This window comes from Leucoraja erinacea, chromosome 19 (assembly GCF_028641065.1).
Source record: "Leucoraja erinacea ecotype New England chromosome 19, Leri_hhj_1, whole genome shotgun sequence".
In the NCBI taxonomy this organism is placed as follows: Eukaryota; Metazoa; Chordata; class Chondrichthyes; order Rajiformes; family Rajidae; genus Leucoraja; species Leucoraja erinaceus.
In genome coordinates, this window is record NC_073395.1 from 14,160,473 (window position 1) to 14,182,419 (window position 21,947).

At 45.4% G+C, this 21,947-nt stretch overlaps 1 protein-coding gene across 3 annotated transcripts in view; it reads right to left on the minus strand.

Moving 5' to 3' along the window:
* Positions 1-21,947, minus strand: part of large1 (LARGE xylosyl- and glucuronyltransferase 1) — a 292,835-nt gene that overhangs the window by 94,889 nt on the left and 175,999 nt on the right. For all 3 annotated transcript variants that reach the window (XR_008725023.1, XM_055650357.1, XM_055650358.1), the window contains exons 5-6: positions 18,586-18,709; positions 17,673-17,844 (exon numbers count right to left, since the gene is read on the minus strand). Coding sequence is in view for 2 of the 3 variants with exons in the window: in XM_055650357.1 (XP_055506332.1) it covers positions 17,673-17,844; positions 18,586-18,709 (296 nt within the window). In the remaining variant the exon portion in view is untranslated. The remainder of the gene's footprint in view (positions 1-17,672; positions 17,845-18,585; positions 18,710-21,947) is intronic.

The window sequence follows — 21,947 nt, forward strand, 5'->3', positions numbered from 1 at the left end:
AGGACACCCGTACTAATCAAGAATCTGCCAAACTTTGCATTAAAAATATCCATTGACTTGGCTTCAACAGCCAATTAATTCCACACATTCACCACCCTCTAACTAAAGAAGTTGCTCCTCATCTCCTTTCTAAAAGTACATCCTTTTATTTGGAGACTATGCTCTCTGGTCCTAGACTCCTCCACTAGTGGAAATATCCTCACCACATCCACTTTACCCAGGCCTTACACTACTTGGTAAGGTTCAATAAATCCCCCCTCATCCTTCTAAACTCTGGCGAGTACAGGCCCAGTGCCATCAAATGCTCGTCATACGTTAACCAAATGATCCCTGGGATCATTCTCGTAAACCTCCTCTGGATCCTCCCCAACGCCGGCCCAAATCTGCTCACAATTCTCCAAAAGCCGTGTGACCAGTGCTTTCTTAAACCTCAGTATTACATCTCTGTCTTTATATTCTAGTTCTCCCAAAATAAATGCGAACATTGCACTTGCCTTCCCTACCACCGATTCAACTTGCAAATTTACTTGGAAATCCTACACCAGCACTCAAAATTCCCTCTGCACCTCTGATTTCTGAATTCTCTCCCCTTTTAGAACAGTCTATGCATTGTCTATAATCGATGCATGGAGCTTGGTTATTGATAGGTGTGATCTTGCATGCCAATTCCGAGTGAGAATAGACCACATGGCCCTTTGTTGAGTTCACACCCGTTAACACCAAGAGGACGCAAAGTTGTGACCACTGGAATCAGTCCCTCCATGTACATAACACTGGGGGGGAGCATTTCCAGCAATGATTTAGTCCGGAGCTACACTACAATCCTCATTCTGCACAGCCCTTCATTCTTGATGCCCTTTTGGCATCATCAGCTATTCCAAGGCCAAATTAATAAATTAATAGACACAAAATGCTGGAGTAATTCAATGGGACAGGCGGCATCTCTGGAGGGAAGGCGACATTTCTGGTCGAGACCCTTCTTCAGACTCTGAAGAACGTTTGGCCTGCAGAAGGGTCTCGAGCTGAAACGTCACCCATATCTTTTCCCCAAAGGTGCTGCCTGTCCCGCTGAGTTACTCCAGCACTTTTTGTCTATCTTTGGTATAAACCAGCACCTGCAGCTCTTTCCTACCAAATTCATAGAGCACTTCACGGCTTTAACCTGTCAATATATCCCAACGAGAGCCCCGGTTTCTCAAGACTTCTGAATTCCTGCATCGTTTGACACGATGAGTGCACAGTGGGAAGGCTGTTTGCCTCTGTGCTTTATCAGTGACTCAAGCAGACTGAGGACAGCTGTGTCTATCTGAGTGAAAGCACATGCGATTATTTCATAGCTGCTTACAGAAATAAGATTACAGAAATGATGGAAATGCAAGCAACACTTGGATTCACACTGGAGGTTGAAGAATTTACCCACTGACTCTCTACTGGAATAAAAGCTGGGTGCCATAGATGACATCAGTTCAGGGTAGCGTGCACTGTGTTGCATAGTCTGGCACATCTGATTGTAGCAGTGTGGACTGAGGTGCAAAGAGAGTAATGCATACCTTCCTCCTCTCAAGATTGTTCTTAGTCAGGGATTAAACCCCAACCGTACACCCATTTGACTCAACATGAAACAGTGAGGGTGTGCAGTCAATGGTTATATTGCACATGTTCAGCTGTGAATGCTAATTGTACTGTTACAGTTAAATAACATGACTGTTGAGCAAGTATGGATCTGTTTGGATGCAGTATCACAGTTTGGATGCAGTATAGACATAGAAAACAGGTGCAGGAGTAGGCCATTCGGCCCTTCGAGCTTGCACCGCCATTCAATATGATCATGGCTGATCATCTAACTCAGTATCCCGTACCTGCCTTCTCTCCATACCCCCTGATCCCTTTAGCCACAAATGCCACATCTAACTCCCTCTTAAATATAGCCAATGAACTGGCCTCAACTACCTTCTGTGGCAGAGAGTTCCAGAGATTCACCACTCTCTGTGTGAAAAATACTTCTCATCTCGGTCCTAAAGGATTTCCCCTCTATCCTTAAGCTGTGACCCCTTGTCCTGGACTTCCCCAACATCGGGAACAATCTTCCTGCATCTAGCCTAGATCCCCCCTCAATCTCCTAAAATCTAGCGAGTACAAGCCGAGTCTATCCAGTCTTTCTTCACATGAAAGTCCTGACATCCCAGGAATCCCAGTATGTCCGAGGATTGAGCAAATGGGAATTTAGAGACTGGATGAACTTGTTTTATTTCCCTGGCCATGGAGGAAGATGAGGGCTGAACCTGATTGAGGTACACAGAATTATGAGGGGCGTAGATGGGACAGATAGTAGGAATCATTTTCCCCACGACAGAGGTGTCCATAAATAAAAGGCGTAGGTTTACGGATAAAACTGCAGATGCAAGAATCCAGGGCAAAAAAAACTAACCGTTGAAAGAACTCAATGGGTCAGGCTGCGCCTGTGGAGGAACATGGACAGTCGGCATTTCAGGATAGATTAGATGAGAGTTTCAGAGATGCTCTGAGGAGGAATTTTGTTCAGCACAAGTATAGATGTAATCTCTAACGGCCTGTTCATTTGGCGGCTAAGAGATAATAGTGGAAGATACTTTCACAACAATTAACTAGTATCAAGGAACGCATACATTTCCACGGTGGAGAAGACTGTGAATAGACACAAAATGCTGGAGTAATTCAGTGGGTCAGACAGCATTCCTGGAGAAATGGGATAGGTGACGTTGCAGGTCGAGACCCTTCTTCAGATTTCGGGTCTTGACCCTGAAACATCACCTATTCCTTTTCTCCAGAAATACAGCTTGACCTGTCGGGTTACTCCAGCTTTTTGTGTCTATCTTCAACTTAAACCAGCATCTGCAGTTCCTTCTGACACATGGAAGAAGACTGTAAAGCAAGTATTGGGATTTAATGCAGATCAGTATTTTATGATCGGCCTGGCACTGAAATGGCCCGTGGGCCTGTTTCATCGCCACATCATTTTATGACTTAATCAGTTCTGATGACATGTCATCGACATGAAACATTAACTGTATTTCTCTCCCAACAGATGTGGCCTGACCTGCTGAGTGCTTCCAGCGTGTGCTGTTTTACTCTTAGATTTTCTCAGCACCGCTCATTTTGAAGAAACAGTAATTTGGAGAAATTTATTACAACTCCCATCACCTCTCCTGTTTCCTTGGTCTCTCTATATATCTTTAGTTCCTCAAGCCCGCTGCCTCTGAACTCTTTCCAGTGACAATATTCTTCATCAAGTGGTGGGTCAAAGCCATTATTCCCGTCTAAGGCCAATCGGTGTTTTAATGCTGCAGGCCTCCAGCGGAGTCTTGTGTCCATGCACATTCTCCCTGTGGGTTCTCCACATGGATTTCCCACCGGTGCTCTGCTTTCATCCCATATCTCAGTGTACGGGTTGGAAGGAACAGTAGATGCTGGTTTACAACCGAAGAGAGACACAAATAGCTGGAGTAACTCAGCGGGTCAGGCAGCATCTCTAGAGAAAAGGAATAGGTGATGTTTTGGGCGTCGATACCCCTGTTCAGAATGAGAGTCAGGTGAGAAGGAAACGAGAGCCAAAGAAATGAATGATCCAGTGGTAGGAATGTTGGTTTCTCAAACTTCACGTAACCCTCCCCCACCCTAGTTGGTCGTACTTGGTTCACCGCTGTCCTGCTGAGTTTGACTCTTTGTATAACTCATTAACACCTCCCCCAGAGTCAACAATGGACCATTGTGGGCTCCATCTGTCCTTGATCATTGTTTCTCTTTGCATATCTTTCATTCATTTGTTCGACGGACCTTCTATGTCTCTCGTTTTCCCCGCCCCTGGCTCCCAGTTTGAAGAAGGGTTTCGACCCGAAACGTCACCTATTCCTTTTCTCCAGGGATACTGCCGGCACCCCCGAGTTACTCCAGCTTTTTGTGTCTATCTTCAGTGTATGGGTTGGTACGTCTCTTTGGCCACTGTAATTTTTTCCTAGAATGTAGGTGAGTGATAGGATCTAAGAGAAGCTGATTGGACTGGTGGAAGAATAAATTATCATGAGTGTTACTGGATGCCTAATGTTCGGCATGGACCTCTGCTGATGGGCCTATTTTATGCTGCAAGAATTTATAGTATCTACGGTGGATTCACCAGTTGAAGAAATTCCTTCTAATTTTAGTCTGAATGTTTGATCCCTCATGCTGGAAAAGCGGGATATAAAAATTACTAGGTACACAAAAAAGCTGGAGAAACTCAGCGGGTGCCGCAGCATCTATGGAGCTCCATAGATGCTGCTGCACCCGCTGAGTTTCTCCAGCTTTTTTGTGTACCTTCGATTCTCCAGCATCTGCAGTTCCTTCTTAAACATATAAAAATTACTACGTTGGCTCGTCGATCAATGAGTTGAGCAATAAAGGTTGTGAACAACTCAAAGATGTTCTGAATTGTGAGGTATTGAGTGGGATATATTTTGCACTGTCAAGCCTATTTGAAGAGTAAAAATTCACCATTATTAAAGTCGTGAGGGTCAGTGGAAATCTGTTTTAAATAAACAAGGGCGTTAAATGATATCCTTCTGGAAACAGGAGAAAAGTACAATATGGAGAGTAAGAACATACGGGACACATGCTAAAAATAGGTAAGATGTATCAAGTGAAAAGCTTTTGACACATTTTCTTTCATCAGTCAGAGTATTGTGTATAGAGGTTTTGAGGTCATGTCGCAGTTACATAAGACGTTGGTGAGGCCGCTTTTAGAGTACTGTGTGTTCAGTTCTGGGCACCATGTTATATGAAAGATGTTGTCAAGGTGGAAAGGGTGCAAGGAAGATTTACGAGGATGTAGCCAGGACTCGAGGGGCAGAGCTACGAAGAGAGGTTGAGTAGGCTAGGACTCTATTCCTTGGAGCGCTGGAGGATGAAGGGTGATCTCATTGAGGTGAACAAAATCATGGGAGGAATAGAGTCCCTTGTCCAGAGTAGGGAATCGAGAAGAAGAAGACATAGGTTTAAGGTGGGGGGGGGGGGGGGGGGGGGGGGGGGGGGGTGTTGGGGGGGGGGGGGGGGGGGTGGGGGGGAGTGGGTGGGGGGGGGATGGGGGGGGGGGGGGGGGGGGGGGGGGGGGGGGGGGGGGGGGGGGGAGATATAATGGGAACCTGGGGGTTAACTTCTTCACATAAAGGGTGGTGGGTGCATGGTACGAGCTACCGGAGGAGGTAGTTGGGGCAGATACTATCGCAACATTTAAGGAAATTTAGACAGGCACATGGTTAGGTCAGGTTTGGAGGGATATGGGCCAAACGCAGGCTAGTATAGATGGGACATGTTGGTCAGTGTGGAAAAGTTAGGCCAAAGGACGTGTTTCCACACTGTATGATCTATGACTCTAGTTCACCAGGTATCAACACTGCAAAATAGTAATCCTGATCAATCTATCACTAATAAAAACAGATCTGTAAAAACGTAAAATGGCGAAGGTTATGAGGTATGGGCAGTGGAGTCACATTGCTGCCAGATTTACGTTAGGAGAGCCAAGGCATTCTGTTGTTTTAAACTCAGTGACAGCCTGTACAATGCTACAGTGCAGCTACCTGGCAGAGCCAGTCAAGGGGTTAACAAGGCTATTGCCCCTGTACTTCTGCATTCAGTAGAGATGGTTAATCTAGCAGCACACGCAGCACTTAACATTACACCAAAACCTCCTCCAGCAATCACTGGATTGATGTGACACCATTAAACAACACATCATTGCTAATGTTTGCTCTATAATAGATATTCAAGCCACCAAATTAACCTGTCAAATCATCAAATTTACAGCCAGTTAACCTGTTACAGGGTCATACGCATTCACTTATTAAATATAAAACACAGACCAACGAGAGATTTATAATTCCATCCTTTCACACCTCCATTTTACCGTTACTTTGAAAGCAATTTAGAGTTTGCGAGAGACTCCCAAATGATTCCTTCACCGGCATCGCAGCACAGCATGGCTGCGGGGGAACTGCGGTGGTGCTGCATTGCACAGGTTGGCTGCGCTCAAAGGTGAGCGATGCATCGGGTGATACCAGCAACGCCGCTCACCCTGGGGAACGCCACAACGATGGGGACGCAGGCGAGACTGGCAGATGCCAGCACTTGGTCGCGATCGTAATGTGCTGCTTTTACAACCAGGGTGTTACAATGGCATCGGCGATGATCACATTAGCAGGAATAAATAACAAACAGCATTAAAAGATTAACAAATCAAGTGCCTTATGTGAGATCGGTAATGGGCGCATTAATTGAGATGATAGGGGTAGAGGGAGGGGGGGAGGGGGGATTTGTTGAGGAGGTTTATCATGAGATTAGCAAGAGAAGTGTGTTGACACCAAAGTACCAAAATGAAATTATTAGCGAAAGCAGTGACAGCGGTAATAAAAAATACTACGTTCAGCAAAAAGGGAAAAAAAAACCTGCTGGAAATCGGAAAATAATAACAGAACGTGCTGGGAACACTCAGCAAGTGAGGCAAGGTTTGTGGAGAGAGCAATAGTCATCATTTCAGGCCAATGATCCTTCATCAAAACTTGGAAAAGTACAAAATCAAGCATGTTATAAGTTGCAGAGAAGAGGGGGGAGGAGGAGGCCAGATAACATTCCACTTGCCCCCCCCCCTCTATCACCCCCCTTCTTGCAACTTAAAACATGATTAGATGTTTTTTGAACACTTTTCCTGGTTCTGTTGAAAAGCCATTTGATCTGAAACCCCGACTCAGTTTTCAAGGTTTCAAGGACAGTTTATTGTCATCGAAGATCTCGGATAAAAGCCACGCTGGTCACGGGGGGAACGTACAAACACCGTACAGACAGCACCCGTAGTCAGGATCGAACCCGGGTCTCTGGTGCTGTGTGGTCGCAACTCTACCGCTGCTCCACCATGCCGCCCAGATCTATAACACCAATGCCCCATCCATATCTGCATTCAATTATCACCACCACTCATTTTAGTCACTACACATCGCTGTTGTACTCTCAAGTATTTACTTCCCAAAGATGGAATTTATTTTCTAAACTTCTATAATGTTTCCTTAAAAAACACCTTATTTTGGCCGCCCAGTTCCCTGTGTGATTTAGTGTTCAAATTTATCTGAATACCTTCTGGAGTGTGACTTGGGATATTGGTTTAGTTTAGTTGAGATACAGCACGGAAACAGGCCCTTCGGCCCACTGAGTCCGTGCCGACCAGCGATCCCCGGACATTAACGCTATCCTACACACTCGGGACAATTTAGAAGCCAATTAACCTTTAAACTTATCTTGCCATTTTGAAGATGCTATACAAGTTCTAATGTGGGGACTGACATCAGATTAGTCCGGAATGGGTGTTTGTACAGATTGGCATTAAGCCATTAATGTAAAATTGATATTAAAAAAATATTTTTGAAAATATCAATGGAAGTATTTGTGCCTTATTAGCAATGTAACTAAAATGCGAGATTAGGAATAAACATGTTAATGCAAAATCAGGAATGCAAACATTAACGTGAGAAGCAAAGAACATTTTTGTGCCATTCAAGTAGCAAAACAATTAACATTTTTAAAGCTAACTCACCTGAATACAAATGGAGAAAATTATTAACAATGAACGTGTTAAACTGAAATTGGTAATGCAAGCATTCATTTATTCTGAAGTTATTTATTCTGAAGATTTATTCTGAAATTCCCTTGCTATGTAAAATTATTTTAATGTGTTCCATAACATTAGTGAGGAGAGTACTCCAAGCAACAGCAGGTAACTATCGTTCACGGCAACCATTACAATCTGTAATACTTGCTCAAGCCCGGCAAGATGCTGCATTCTGAAAACTAGCCTTCAGCTTCAACTGGTCCTCATTAGCCTTGAACCCATCCCTTAACAGACCATGCATGAAACAGCCTGTGTGCAATGCACCCTTTCCTCATTCGACTGTGTTTGTTCTACTGAATATTCCTATTTCATCTGTAGCTGGAAAGATGCTGTCAGCAAGTCCTCTCTTCTCGCTGCGTTGAAATCTATTATTTTAAGTCAACCTTCTGCAAGCTATCAAAGCAGCTGAGCTTCAGTTTTCCATGAAACTTTTGACATGTATGCAGCTAAATCCTGTCCTTACTATTGTGTAAAAAGGAACAGCAGATGCTGGTCTACACTGAAGTCTGATGAAGGGTCTCGACCCGAAACGTCACCTATTCCTAAGAGCCTGACCCGCTGAGTTACTCCAGCACTTTATGTTTCCCTTCATTACTATTTTGCATCAACCACCAAGCAGTGTGTTTTTTTTAATTTCAATTTGAAGTGTTCACAACACTCTCTTCAACGTGTTCTGAAGCAATTATTTTTAAATAGCAGGGAAAAATTTAAACAGAATAAATTAATGCTTTCATCGCTGGAATTGGAATTAATCTGCAACGATTTATCAGAAAGTGAATCCCGGACAGTTTTCCCATTGGAAGTCAGGGCTGTGATAGTAATCAAATCTTGCCGAAGGCCAGCCGAGCAGGGAGATGGCATTGAACTGCGACCTGCCTCACCCGTGTGACTCGTAATTCATTGGAAAGCTGGCCGTGTCGGCTGGAGAACCGAGTCAGTGTTCGGCGGGTGAGCTAAATGTCACCGACCTTGTCATTCTGCCTGACTCGCCACAGATTTCCTTTGTTGTTCAGTGTGCATGGAATAATAGTGTTGGCATTGACCTATAAAATGCCAACCTTGTCCTAATTATACTCTTCTGCATAAGATGGGTCCCGACAGATGAAAATGATCAATGCAACTCTTGCTATTTTTAGCAACAGAGCAAAGAACTAATTATTTGATGCTGAGAATAGACTCTTTGTTTCCCATGTTCTCTGGTCTATATTTTTCTCACGCAAGGACTGAGCCAAGCTGCAGTGTGATTTTAAAACTCTTGATGGATTTCTCCTCCTGTGAGCCCTTGACATTAAATACTTTTTTAACCCATAAATAATTTTAATTAATTATTGACAAAAAAATATATGTACAATACAAAATAATACAAACAAACCCACCACCATAATACAAAGTAAAACAAATATCCTTAAATACTAAATAAATTATTATACAACTCCATCACCATCCTTATTAAGGATGCATTCTACACCCCACCCCCACTCGTTGCCCAACGGTCCTGGAAATCTTCCAGGGTTCCCGTGGACAATGCGTAGTCCCTTTCTAAAACAACCCGGGCGCAGACGTAACCCGGCTCGGGCAGAGCCTCTTCAGCCTGGTGCCATGTGGACATTGAATACTGGTGGGCTTGTTGACGGACTACACACCAACAATGAATGAATTCTTCAGCTATCTCTCCACCGCAACGTAATGTTGACAGGGACTTTAGTGGAGATTTCGTTGACCTTGTGCTGCAGATCTGACACCACAAGCCACACGAAAAGGTCGCAAGTGGTTTACCCATTAAACAAGGATTTAACAAGGAATTAAACAAGGGACCTGCTGTGATTAGATGGTCATTGCACACTGACCTGACCTCTTTCTTCCACCGTCATTATTAGTGAAGCATTCTTCACCAAAAACCAACAGTCAGAAACATCACTACACCCCCTTTCTGCAGTTGCCCTTGTTGTAGTGGCTTTTCAGAAACATTGACTGGACCGATCACTGAGGCAAGTACGTAATGAGATAAGTGGAATTTTGGCATCTGGAAGAATTAGGTCAAATGGCTCTTTTCAAGCTAAACCTATTTTGACCTAGATTAAAAGCTTGGGAAAATTGTTCAATCCTCAAATAGAAAAAGGCCGTGCCAAGCTAGTAACAGCTTGGCAGAACTGACGGGATGATGACAAAATAAACATTGGTATCGTACATTATTGATTCAAGTTTCAAGAAGGTGAAAATTCTACCATGTAACGGCATCTTGAAAACCAGCACAGCTGGCTCTGGAGGTGGTTGGCTGGATAGGGTTGGTATTTGTTCTATGAGGTGCGATTGAACAGATTGGTCTTATACTCTTGTATTTAGAAGAATTAAAGGGCCTGTCCCACTCGGAGATTACCGGCGTCATATCGGTGTTGCCAAAAGATTTTGAGCATTTCCAAATACAGCAGAGACAAAAAAAATGTTACAACACTTGAAAAAATACCGCGTGTCATGTGTCACCACACCGCAAATTTTTCGGTGACTTGATACGTCGGTCAATGATGCCGGCAGTTGCCGAAAAAGTTGGCAAGTGGGACAGGCCGTTAAATGTGACGTTGGAACGCTCAAAACTCTTCAGAGGTGTGAAAGGGGAAATTCAGAGTTGCTACTTCTCCTGTCCAGGACTAGAGGTCAGTCTCTGTACGTCTTTAGAGTGTGGGAGGAAATGGAGTGCCCGGAGAAAACCCACACGAGTTACGGTGGGAATGTACAAACTCCATCCAGACACCACCCGTAGTCAGGATCGAACCCGAGTATCTGGCGGTTTAAAGCAACAACTCTACCGCTGAATTAGGGATGGACAAGACGAGGGAAACTTTCTTCACACAGGGTGAAGTTTGGAATTCTCTACCCAACTGAGCTGACAAAATTGCTGCATATATTTAAGGCAGAAATCAATAGATTTCTATATCTTTTGTGGGACTTACAGGATGTTCCTGGATCAGGAATGCCTGACTTATGGACCCTCTACATAGCAGTCATAATACTAAATTCAAATTCTGCCTTAATGTACATATGTTGGTTCCTACGAATTGTAGTACTCTGCAGCCTTTTCATCCCTGGCCTTTGCCCACCCATGTGCCAATCAACAACCCCCCCCCTCCCCACTCACCTGTATCCACCTTTCACTCACCAGGTTTTGACCCACTCCCACCTTTTTTACCATCTTTCTCCCTCCTTTTACAATTAATCTGAAAGAAGGGCCCCAACGCTAAATGTCATTTATTCATGTCTTCCAGAGACACTACCTGACCTGCTGAGTTATCCCAGCATTTTGTATTATTTTGTAAATCAGCATTTGCATTCCTAATGTCAGCAGAACAAATTTCCTCTCTCCCTCTCTATCTATCTCTCCCAGCCTCCCCCCCTCTCCCCCCTCTCTCTTTCTCTCACTCTCTCTCTCTCCCTCTCTCTGTCCCCTCTTTCCTTCTCTCCCTCTCTCCCTCTATCTCTCTCTTTCTCCACCCCCTCTCTCTCTCTCTCTCCACCCCCTCTCTCTCTCTCTTTCTCCACCCTCTCTCTCTCCCACCCTCTCTCTCCCTCTCTTCTCCCTCCCCACTCTCTCTCTCTCTTTCTCCACCCTCTCTCTCTCCCACCCTCTTTCCCACTCTTCCTCTCACTCTCACCACTTTTAGTATATATTCTATATTCTCAGTCTCATGTGCGTTTGGTGTCATTCATTACAATACCATGGAGATATGACGATCACATCGAGTGACGTTTGTGTATTTTTTGCCTTACGGGCAAAGTCAACTTCAGTATGTCTGCAAAAACAGAACCTGTTTGTTAACTCAGCTATGATCTGTGCCAGTTTCCTGCTACAAGGGGCAGCTTTACTCCGTAATATTTTAAAGAGTATTAAAGATCAATAGAAGCTTTCACCCCATTGTATTGAGTTAGCTTTGAACTCTGGTCCATAAGATAAATAAACATGATGAACCCATCAATTTTATGCACTATGTTGAACTGAGAGATGACACAGTAAAAAGGTGAGCCAAATAGGCCAATTCCTTTCTCTGCCCAGTGTAAAACCCACTGTAGTGACTGCACTCTTAGTTGGATACTCACCAGAGTACACCAGGGAGTCCAACATAACAGCCCTTCCAGATCCATCATGAGGGCCAAGAATTATATTAGACAGACATGTGTGAAGATCAGAAATTTGTCTGGTATGAGATTTATAAACAAAAAAGCAGAGGCTGGTCACTACTGAGGGAAACTAGACACATTGAAAGAGCACAAAGGACAGCAGCCAGAGTGATCATGTGCGATAGAGCAAATGTATAATCTAGACGGGCATTTCAGTTGAATTGAGGGAGTACTGAGTTGTCAGGGCTGCCATCTTACTGACAACATGATAAAGATTCTGTCCATCTGCTCGAGTAGAGCTTTTTCAAATGTTCGTGGGGAATTGCACCGCAGGAGACTAGCGGTTGGGAGGTCGTAGCAGCTGTATAAGATGTTGGCGAGGCTGCATTTAGAGTAATGTGTTCAATTCTGGGCGCCATGTTATAGGAAAGATGTTGTCAGGCTGGAAAGGGTACCGAGAAGATTTACAAGGATGTTGCCAGAGCTTGATGATGAGGGGATCTTATTGAGGTGTATAAAATCATGAGAGGAATAGATCGGGTAAATGCACAGAGTCTCTTTGCCCAGAGTAGATGAATCGAGGACCAGAGGACATAGGTTTAAGGTGAAGGGTGAAAAGATTTAATGGGAATCTCAGGGGTAACTTTTTCACACATAGGGTGGTGGGTGTATGGAACAAGCTGCCAGAGGAGATAGTTGAGGCAGGGACTATCCCAACATTTAAGAAACAGTTAGACAGGTACATGGATAGGATAGGTTTGGAGGGATATGGACCAAGCGCTGGCAAGTGGGACATGTGTAGCTGGGAAATGTTGGCCGGTGTTGTCAAGTTGGGCTGAAGGGCCTGTTTCCACACTGTATCACTCTATGACTCTATGTCCTTGACCAATATGTATCTTTCTTCGGTACCAAAGACAGACAGAACATTTATTCATCAGAATATCGTTTTCACAACCTGCCTCCAAACGCCCCTAGATGTTGGCCCCGTCTTTACAATTCCTTGAACGTTAAGCATATTGAGATGTACTGATTACAAATATCAGACTTTGCAATCCTTAAAAGATGGGTCGAGGAGAGAAAATATACAAATATTTATTGTGTAGGAAGGAACTGCAGATGCTGGTTTACACTGAAGGTAGACACAAAATGCTGGAGTAACTCAGCGGATCAGGCAACATCTCTGGAGAAAAGTAATAGGTGACTTTTTAGGTCGAGTCCCAAAATGTCACCTATTCCTTTTCTCCAGAGATGCCGCCTGACCAGCTGTGTTACTCCAGCATTTTGTGTCCATCTTCTGATACTGGGGATGGGCATGTGATCCCATGAGAGAGGTTTGGGGAGGTCAGGCTGGTATCTGCTGGAGCTTAGGAGAGCTAGAGACTTCTTCAGACTGAGTGTCAAGGGAGAGGGAGACTGGAGATATTAAATTGTACAATTAAATTAAACAAGATAATTAATTTAAAAGCACACCAATAGAATGGTTGTAAATTGAAATCAAAGAAAAGTTAATCTAGAACAGCAGCATTGGGAAGAAATCCTTATAGACATTTAAGCATTTGGGATAATCTATAGAGATGTTTCCAGAGGCACCAGCATATTTGAGGGTGTTCCAGAACACGCCAGAGTTAATGTACCACAGGAATGGACATTGATTTATATTGAATGACCTTGTTTTACATTAGGAATAAAGAATCAAATCTTCTTTGATTCTGCCAAGTGTTACACTGGAGTCAATTTAGTGTTTGGGCAGTGTTAGAAAGGACTTAATGGAACATCAATACACAAGCTTCAGATCAACGGTCTATAAGCCTTAGAGTTGGCTTCCTGATCCACAGTGCTATCGACTTCTATTGGAGACACCACAGTGAGAGCAAATCAAACATGGTCTGAAGACGGGCCCTGACCCGAAACGTGACTCGAAATGCCAGTGGCGTTTGAGAGGCTTTTGGATAGGCTCATGGATATGCAGGGAATGGAGGGATATGGACCATGTGCAGGGAGAGGAGATTATTTTAACATCGCATCATGTTTGGTTACGGACACTGTGGGCTGAAGGGCCTGTTCCTGTGCTGTGTTACAGGTTCCATCACCGATTTCCCAGCCACTGGTGGTCCAGAAGCCCCTTTAATCCGGACAATATCACCAGAGTACAATTGAAATCCTCCCGGACATCCCCTCGGCCGGGTGAGGAGGCCGATCTCGACCTCATTGGGACTTCTGCGCCGATCGGTGGGTCGAATTTACCCCCTGTGGCCGGGAATCTGGAATCCCGGCCCTGCCGGAGCCGGCAGATCCGTTACCATGGCCGACTTCCGTGGGCTGTTATCTCGACCCCCTCTCCCCAGGTCGTTCCGGAAAAACGGATAATCTGGGAAGCTCGGGAACCAAGGGTGCCGGAAAATCGGTGGTGGACCTGCATTCAATGTTCTGTGGTCTATCTCCAAAAAGCCTTCTAAATGATTGAAAGAAATGCAAGTGAGAGTTGAGGTTCCCCAGGTAATTTTTACGCTGCGTAGAACAGCACCTTATATTCCGCTTGGTTAGCTTACGACCCAATGGTATGAATATTGAATTCTCAATTTCAAGTATTGTTTCCCCTACTCTATTTCCCCTGGCCCTCCGCTCCATTGCACACACATTTCAACACTACACGTCACCCTGCTTCTTTCCCCTCTTTCACCAGCTCCTCTCTCACCCTCGAGCCTCACATTTAAATTTTATCCTCCCCCCCGTTCCCCTTCGCACTGTCCTCTTCCATCCATATCCCATTATCCGGCTTCTCATTTCACTCCTCTTCGTTCCTTATACAACACCCGTTTGTCTCCCTTTCACTCTGAGCTTTTGTCACTTACTCCCCCCATTTGCTAATCAAATCCCCTCACCTGCATCCACCTTGTGTGGGAAGGAATTGCAGATGCTGGTTTAAACTGAAGATACACAAAATGCTGGAGTAACTCAGCGGGACAGGCAGCATCCCTGGAGAGAAGGATTCTGAGGCACTCCAGCATTTTGTGTCCTATCTTCCACCTATGACTTGACTGGCTTTGACCCACCTCACTTTCCCAGCTTTCTCTCCCTGTACTCCAATCAGTCTGAAGAACCATCTCCATCTGAAATGTAGTCTGTCCATTCCCTCCACTGGGCAAAGAACAATTACTACAGGTGGAGAGAGAAACAAGTTCTGTCGGCACATAGGACAGAACGCTTGCATGTACATCAGCTTTCTGAATCTAATAATATAATGGGAGCTTGGGCTTAGGCAGGGGTGTCCATAAATCAGGAGCTCATAGCCCGGGAATGACCTCAACAAAAATAGCATAGATTATTTTCTAAATGGGGAGAGGATTCTGAAATCAGAGGTGCAAAGTGACTTGGTGCTGGTGCAGGATTCCCAAAAGGTTAGTTTGCAGGTTGAGTCGGTGGTAAGGAACGTAAATGCAATGTTAGCAAGGAAGGAACATCAAGGCTCTGCAAGGCACTGGTCAGACCTCATTTGGAATGTTGTGAGCACCTTTGGACACCATATCTGAGGAAGGGTGTGCTGGCATTGGGGAGTCCAGAGGAAGTTTACGAGAATGATGCTGGGGACGATTGGGTTAATGTTCGGAAGGATAAGGGTTGAAGGGGGGGGATCTCACTGAAATCTACTAAATACTCAAAGGCATAGATAGAATGGATGTGGAGAGGAGAGGATGTTTCCAGTAGTGGGAGAGTCTAGGACCAGCAGGCACAGTCTCAGAAAAAATGGACAAACCTTTCGAATGGAGATGAGGAGGAAGTTCTTTTGCCAGAGGACGGTAAATCTATAGAATTCATTGCCATAGATGGCGGTGGAGGACAAGTCAGTGGGTACTTTCAAAGCGGAGATTGATAGGATCTTGATCTTGATTACTACGGGTGTCAAAGGTTTTGCGGGGAGAAGGTAGGAGATTGGGATTGAGAGAGACAAATAGGTCAGCCATGATCGAATGTCTCGATGGGCCGAAGGCCTAATTCTGCTCCTATGTCTTATGAACTTATAAAAGGGCATTTTTAAAGACAAATTGAGGGATTAACCTACTGACAGGTTGTAAAAGCTCTGTCCAAGATTAAAAATTGCCTTTCATCAAATCTGGCCTTTCTCACTATTCACATCACTACTCGTAGCAACATTTTTCAGCTGCTCTGGGTCTTGAGATCAAAAATTCCCGTTCTACATTTTCTGCCTTTCTATTTCACGTGCTTGCTTAGGAAGAGTCCCGCTGCCCTTTGTGCCACTGTACCTGAGTTCTCCTGCCTCTTTGACCAACCTGTCCCAGGTCGACAAACATTTGTCTGCGGACATCCCCTTGACATCCCCTTGAAGCAGCTTAGGAAATTGCCCTGACGTTGCAGTACAGACATCAGAAGTGAAAGGACTGTGGTTTCCACGTGTGTGACAGATACACAACTCTGGAAGTTCTCACTCACCACCACAGGCACCAACTCACACGGAGGTACAGCTCCACATGCGCTGGATATGCTTCACTATCTCTGCAGTCAATGTGCAACCTACGTATAATGATTGCCCAAGCTAGTCAGAGGGCAGTTAATCTGTGGAACTCATTGACACAGAGGGCTGTGGAGACAAAGTCAATGGATATTTTTAAGGCAGAGATGGACAAATTCTTGATTAGAATGGGTGTCAAAGGTTATGGGGAGAAGGCAGGAAAATTAGATTAGGAGGCTGAGATCAGCCATGATTGAATGGCGGAGCAGACTCGATGGGCCAAATGGCCTAATTCTACTCCTATAACTTGTGAACTCGTGGAGGGTCTCGACCCAAAACACCACCCATTCCTTCTCTCCAGAGATGCTGCCTGTCCCGCTGAGTTACTCCAGCATTTTGTGTCTATCTTAAGTGTTGACTATTTCAGACAATCTAGCTTTCTTCTTTATTCGCCTCATATATCTATCTGTAAGGGGAAATCTGAATTGATTTAACCCTCTGCTACAAAAAAAAGACAGTTTGCTGGAGGAATTCAGCAGATTAGCCATCAGCTATGGAAGGAAATGGACTGTCACCATTTTGTATTGGTGTTCAAGTTGACTGAATAGAGTCAAGGCGACGGAGCTGGTATAAAGAGGTGAGAGGGTGGGTTTGGTGGGTGAAGAGTCAAGAGTGTTTTATTGTCATGTCGCAAAATGGAACAATAAAATTCTGATTTGCAGCTGCACAGATATATAAACATAGTACCAGGCAGCATCTGCAGTCTCTGTTTAGTTTAGTGATACATTGTGGAAACAGGCCCTTCGGCCCAACGAGTCCGCGCTGACCAGCGATCCCTGCACACCTACACAAACAAGGGACAATTTACAATTATACCGAGCCAATTAGCCTACAATCCTGTAGGTCTTTGGAGTGTGGGAGGAAACCGGGGGTCCTGGAGAAAACCCACGCAGGTCACAGGGAGAACGTACAAGCTCCATACAGACAGTACCCACAGTCAGGATCGAACCTGGGTCTCTGACACTGTGAGGCAGCAACTCTGCCGCTGCACCACCTTGTGTCTCTCTGGTCATTTGCGGCACGCCAAGAACTGCCTAGACCGTGACCTGCCAAGCCACCATTGGCCACAAGAGCTATTAAATCCACATGGGTATGAGGGGTTTGGTTTAAGTACTGAGTTTATGCTGCAACTAGTTTGTGTGCTCTACCCATTCTCTCTCTTTTGCGCCAGCAGATTACCTAATCCGTGTCACTTTGCGTTAGGGTCAGCGCCGCGAGTCAATGCGCAGCGCCGCGAGTCAATATACCACACACGTGCACAAGTGCGCGGACACATATGCACACACACACACAGACACGCGCACTCACGCACATTCACACACACGCACATACTCTCGCACACACGCGCACACGCACACTCTCTCTCACCTTTGAACTTGTGCAGCACAGCCCAAAGTTCGGCAATATCGGTGGCAAAGGTGATGTCGGTGTCCAGCACAATGACCCGTTCCAGAGTGGCAGGCAGAGTCTTGGTGAGGACCAGCTTCATCAGCCCGTATATCCCTGAGTAATGCTTGTTTGGAATCCACGAAACCTCTGGCTGAAAGGCAAATTCAGGGCCGGTCAAAGCCAAGTCCACGATTCAATGACATGTTATTGTCACACACACCCAGGTACAGTGAGATTACTTGTGTTGCGTACAACCCGGTAGAATCACACAGCAGGCCTCACCATGGCAGTACACAAAGAGTCGATGGGTTTCTGCCGCGAACAAAGTTACAAAATGTTCTTCGAACAGTCTTATCTTCTCACAGTGGCAAACCGGGCCTGCACGTGGCAGGAGGTGTTGTCCCCTCCCCCCGCAAGGGTTCCCCTTTGATATTGGTAGATCACTACCGGGGCACCCCCTTAGTTCTTGGTGGCCCCCCATGGGACCCCCTCGATCTTGACTATGGGTGCTTGTCTGTACGGAGTTTGTACGTTCTCCCCGTTAACCTGCGTGGGTTTTCGCCGATTATCTTTGGTTTCCTCCCACACTACAAAGACGTGCAGCTTTGTAGGATGATTTGCTTGGTGTCAATGTAAAACAAAGTTGTCCCTAGTTTGTGTAGGAGTGTTAATATGCGGAGATCGCTGGTCAGCGCAGACTGAGTGGGCCAAAGGGCCGGTTTCCGCAAATCTCCAAAAACTAAACAGATAGGATTGGAGCAAATGGCTGATGGCAGTTTAAAAGAGGTAAGGGAGTCAGAAAGGTGAACTGTAGAAGGCATGGCTCCGTCAATGGCCACTGTGGGGGGGGGGGGAAGGACAGACGTGCACAAAAGAAGAAATCAATTCCAACCTTCAATTCATCAGCATCATAAAAGTTGACGGTCACTGCTGGCACCATCCACGTCTCAAAGAGATAGCCCAGGATCTGCTTGGCAATAGCATCGGTAATGAAATGGAAATGCAAAGGGTTTCGCCTGTGGACAAACAACATGGCGCTGTAAATATATAGTTTAGTATTCCATAGTTTATTGTCACCTGCACTGAGGTACAGTGAGAGGCTTTTTTGTTGCCTGCTATCCAGTCATTGGAAAGATTATACATGATTATACTTGACTACAATCAGGCTGTCCAGTGTACAGATACAGGATGAAGGGAATAACATGTAGTGCAAGACAAAGGCCACCGAGTCCACTCCGACCATCGATCATCCATTCATACTAGTCCTGTGTTATCCCACTTTCGCATCCACAGTTGGAGCAATTTACAAAAACCTATCAGCTTACAAATCCGCAGAGATTATGGGAAGAAGGCAGGAGAATGGGGTCAGGAGGGGGAGACAGATCAGCCATGATTGAATGGTTGTCCTTTTACCATCTGGACGCCCGCAGCGATGGCTGCGGAGGGTTGAGGTCCCGACCACGGGTGAAAATGGAGGAGGGCTGGCCAATTTGTGTGCCTTCCACCACAGTGATGAATGCTGTGATGGATGTTTGTGTTAAATGTTTATTGTGTATTGTGTGTTCTTTATCATTGTGCCGCTGCTGACGAATTCATTTCACTTGCACTTTATGTGCAATGTGACGAATAAAACCGTATTGCATTGTATTGTATGGTGGAGTAGGCTTGATGGGCCGAATGGCCTAATTCTACTCCTATCACTTATGAATCTTATGATCTCTTGATGTGAGAGGAAACCGGAGCATCCAAAGGAAACTCACACTGTCTCAGGGAGAACGTGCAAACTGCACGCAGGCAGCACCGGAGGTCTGGGTCGAAACTGGGTCCCTGGTGCAATTAAGTCCTGTAATCCTCCTATCTCTGAAATGGCTCCTGGAAGCCTCCTGGGCAGCCACGGTGGCGCAGCGGTAGAATTGCTGCCTACAGTGAATGAAGCACCGGAGACCCGGGTTCGATCCAGACTATGGGTGCTGTCTGTATGGAGTTTGTACGTTCTCCCCATGACCTGCGTGGGTTTTCTCCAAGATCTTCGGTCTCCTCCCGCACTTCAAAGACGTACAGGTTTGTAGGTTAATTGGCTTGGTAAATGTAAAAATTGTCCCCAGTGGATGTCGGATAGTGTTAATATGCGGTGATCGCTGGTCAATGCGGACCCGGTGGGCTGTATCTCTAAACTAAACCAAAAGCAAGAAGCTGACTTGCCCTCCTGTCTCTCCCGATGGCACCCCTTTCCACCCGCCACCACCCCCACCTTCCCGACTGCCTCTCCCCCATGTGAGTGAGGGTGAGCAACCCTGAGCCCTTCGTTAAGCTCCTGATTGCCACTTGCTGCTACCAGCTGAATGATATTGCCCTTCAAGCTCCAGACTATGGAGAAGATGCCAGCTGCTGGAAATCGTCAAGAAAGTGCAGCGTACACAAAAGGACCGCGTGGTTCATTCGAGCCCAGAGCACATTCTGCACTGGAGCTATCCTTGCATGTATCGTGGAGTGCAGCAGAGGTTGACTCGATTGCTTCCTGGTAGCAGATCCTGAGAACTGAAATTAAATAGATTGAGCTCCGGTTTTGGATATTTCAAAAGGATTTCATTTGGTGTTGTGTAGGTTAATTGATTCCTGCCAATTACACAAGCAAAGGTGGGTGGTGGGAGAATCAGTGGGCGTGTGAGAGTAGATTGCAAGGAAATAATTTATAAAATAGAATTCAGCAGAGTTTTTTAAGAACTAGCATTGACTTGATGGGACAAATGGCCTCCTATGGCATTACCAAGTCAAGATGCTCTCTGTGGGGTCTTTAGAAGTGGATGTGGTGAGAGAGAGTTTCATCTTGTGGAGAATATCGAACTAGCTATCAGTTTAAAAATGTGGTCATTTAAGATTCCAGCATCTAGTTTAGTTTAATTTAGAGATGTAGTGCGGAAACAGGCCTTTCAGCCCACTGAGTCCGCACCGACCAGCGATCCCCGCACACTAACACTATCCTACACACACAAGGGGCAATTTCAATTTTACCAAGCCAATTAACCTACAAACCTGTATGTCTTTGGGGTGTGGAAGGAAACCGGAGCTCCCGGAGAAAACCCACACGGGTCACGGGGAGAACTTTCGAACAGAGAGCACCCACAGTCAGGATCGAACCCGGGTCTCTGGCGCTGTAAGGCAGCAACTCCAGGGCTAAGGAGTGACCAAGGAATACCTACCCACGCTGTTTAACTCCTCTTGATAGGACAACCCTCAAATCACAAGAATTGGCCTTTGATCAGAGGTGAGTCAAAAATGTACTTTTCTCTCAAGGGTTTTGTGAGCTCTTGAATATTGTTAAGGTTGAGGTAGACAGCTTCTGGATAAGCAAAAGGCTGAAGGGGTTACCATGGGCAGGCAGCATTGTGGTTGTGGGCAGATCAGCCTGATCTATAGATCTATTGATCACAGGTAAGACCAAGTGGCCTTACCTCATACTTCGCAGCGGGGAGGGAATGATACTGTATGAGGTTGAGTGGAAAATGACGTGCCTTCTTTCATCAGTGTTCTGAAGGCCTTTTTGCAGAGGTGCCAGTGAAAGGAGCTGGGAAAGCACGGAGAGTCATTAAGGATTCTCTTGACAAAAAAACAATTCCATCGCACCAGGTCCAACAACCTCTCTGCATAATATATTCTTGGCCATTACACCAGATAGGATCTGTAAGCGCTCTCTCTCTCAGTGAGAATGGCACTTACACGGTTCCACTGTCTGACTATTACAGCCCAGCATGATTTACACATTAAACATTGCCGCATCTCACTGGAATATTACTGAAGCTCCTCAAGCTTGAGTCACGGGCAGCCTGCAATGTACATTTCCCTCTTGATGAAAGCAATGCAGCAGAATCCATGAATTTTTCAGCATAAGAATTGAAATACTCGGGCAAGGAAAACAACACAAGCAGCGAAACCCTTATCTCTGACTTTGCATAGAGGCTGCATGATGGTTTTCAGCAAAGGAGTGTTGCCCTGTGGGTTTTTATTAGCCTGCTAAATGTTTAAATGTAATCAACCTACCAAGCGCTGAGGCAGAGAGGGGGGGGAAGTTTGAGACATGTGATTTAAGGTGCTCACTCTTTAAATTGTTTTATATAATAAATCATAGGATTTGTGTGGCCCGGTGGTACAATGGTAGAGTTGCTGCCTTACAGTGGCAGAGACCAAGGTTCGATCCCGACTACGGGCCCTGTCTGTACGCAGTTTGTGTACGTTCTCCCCGTGACAGATTGGATT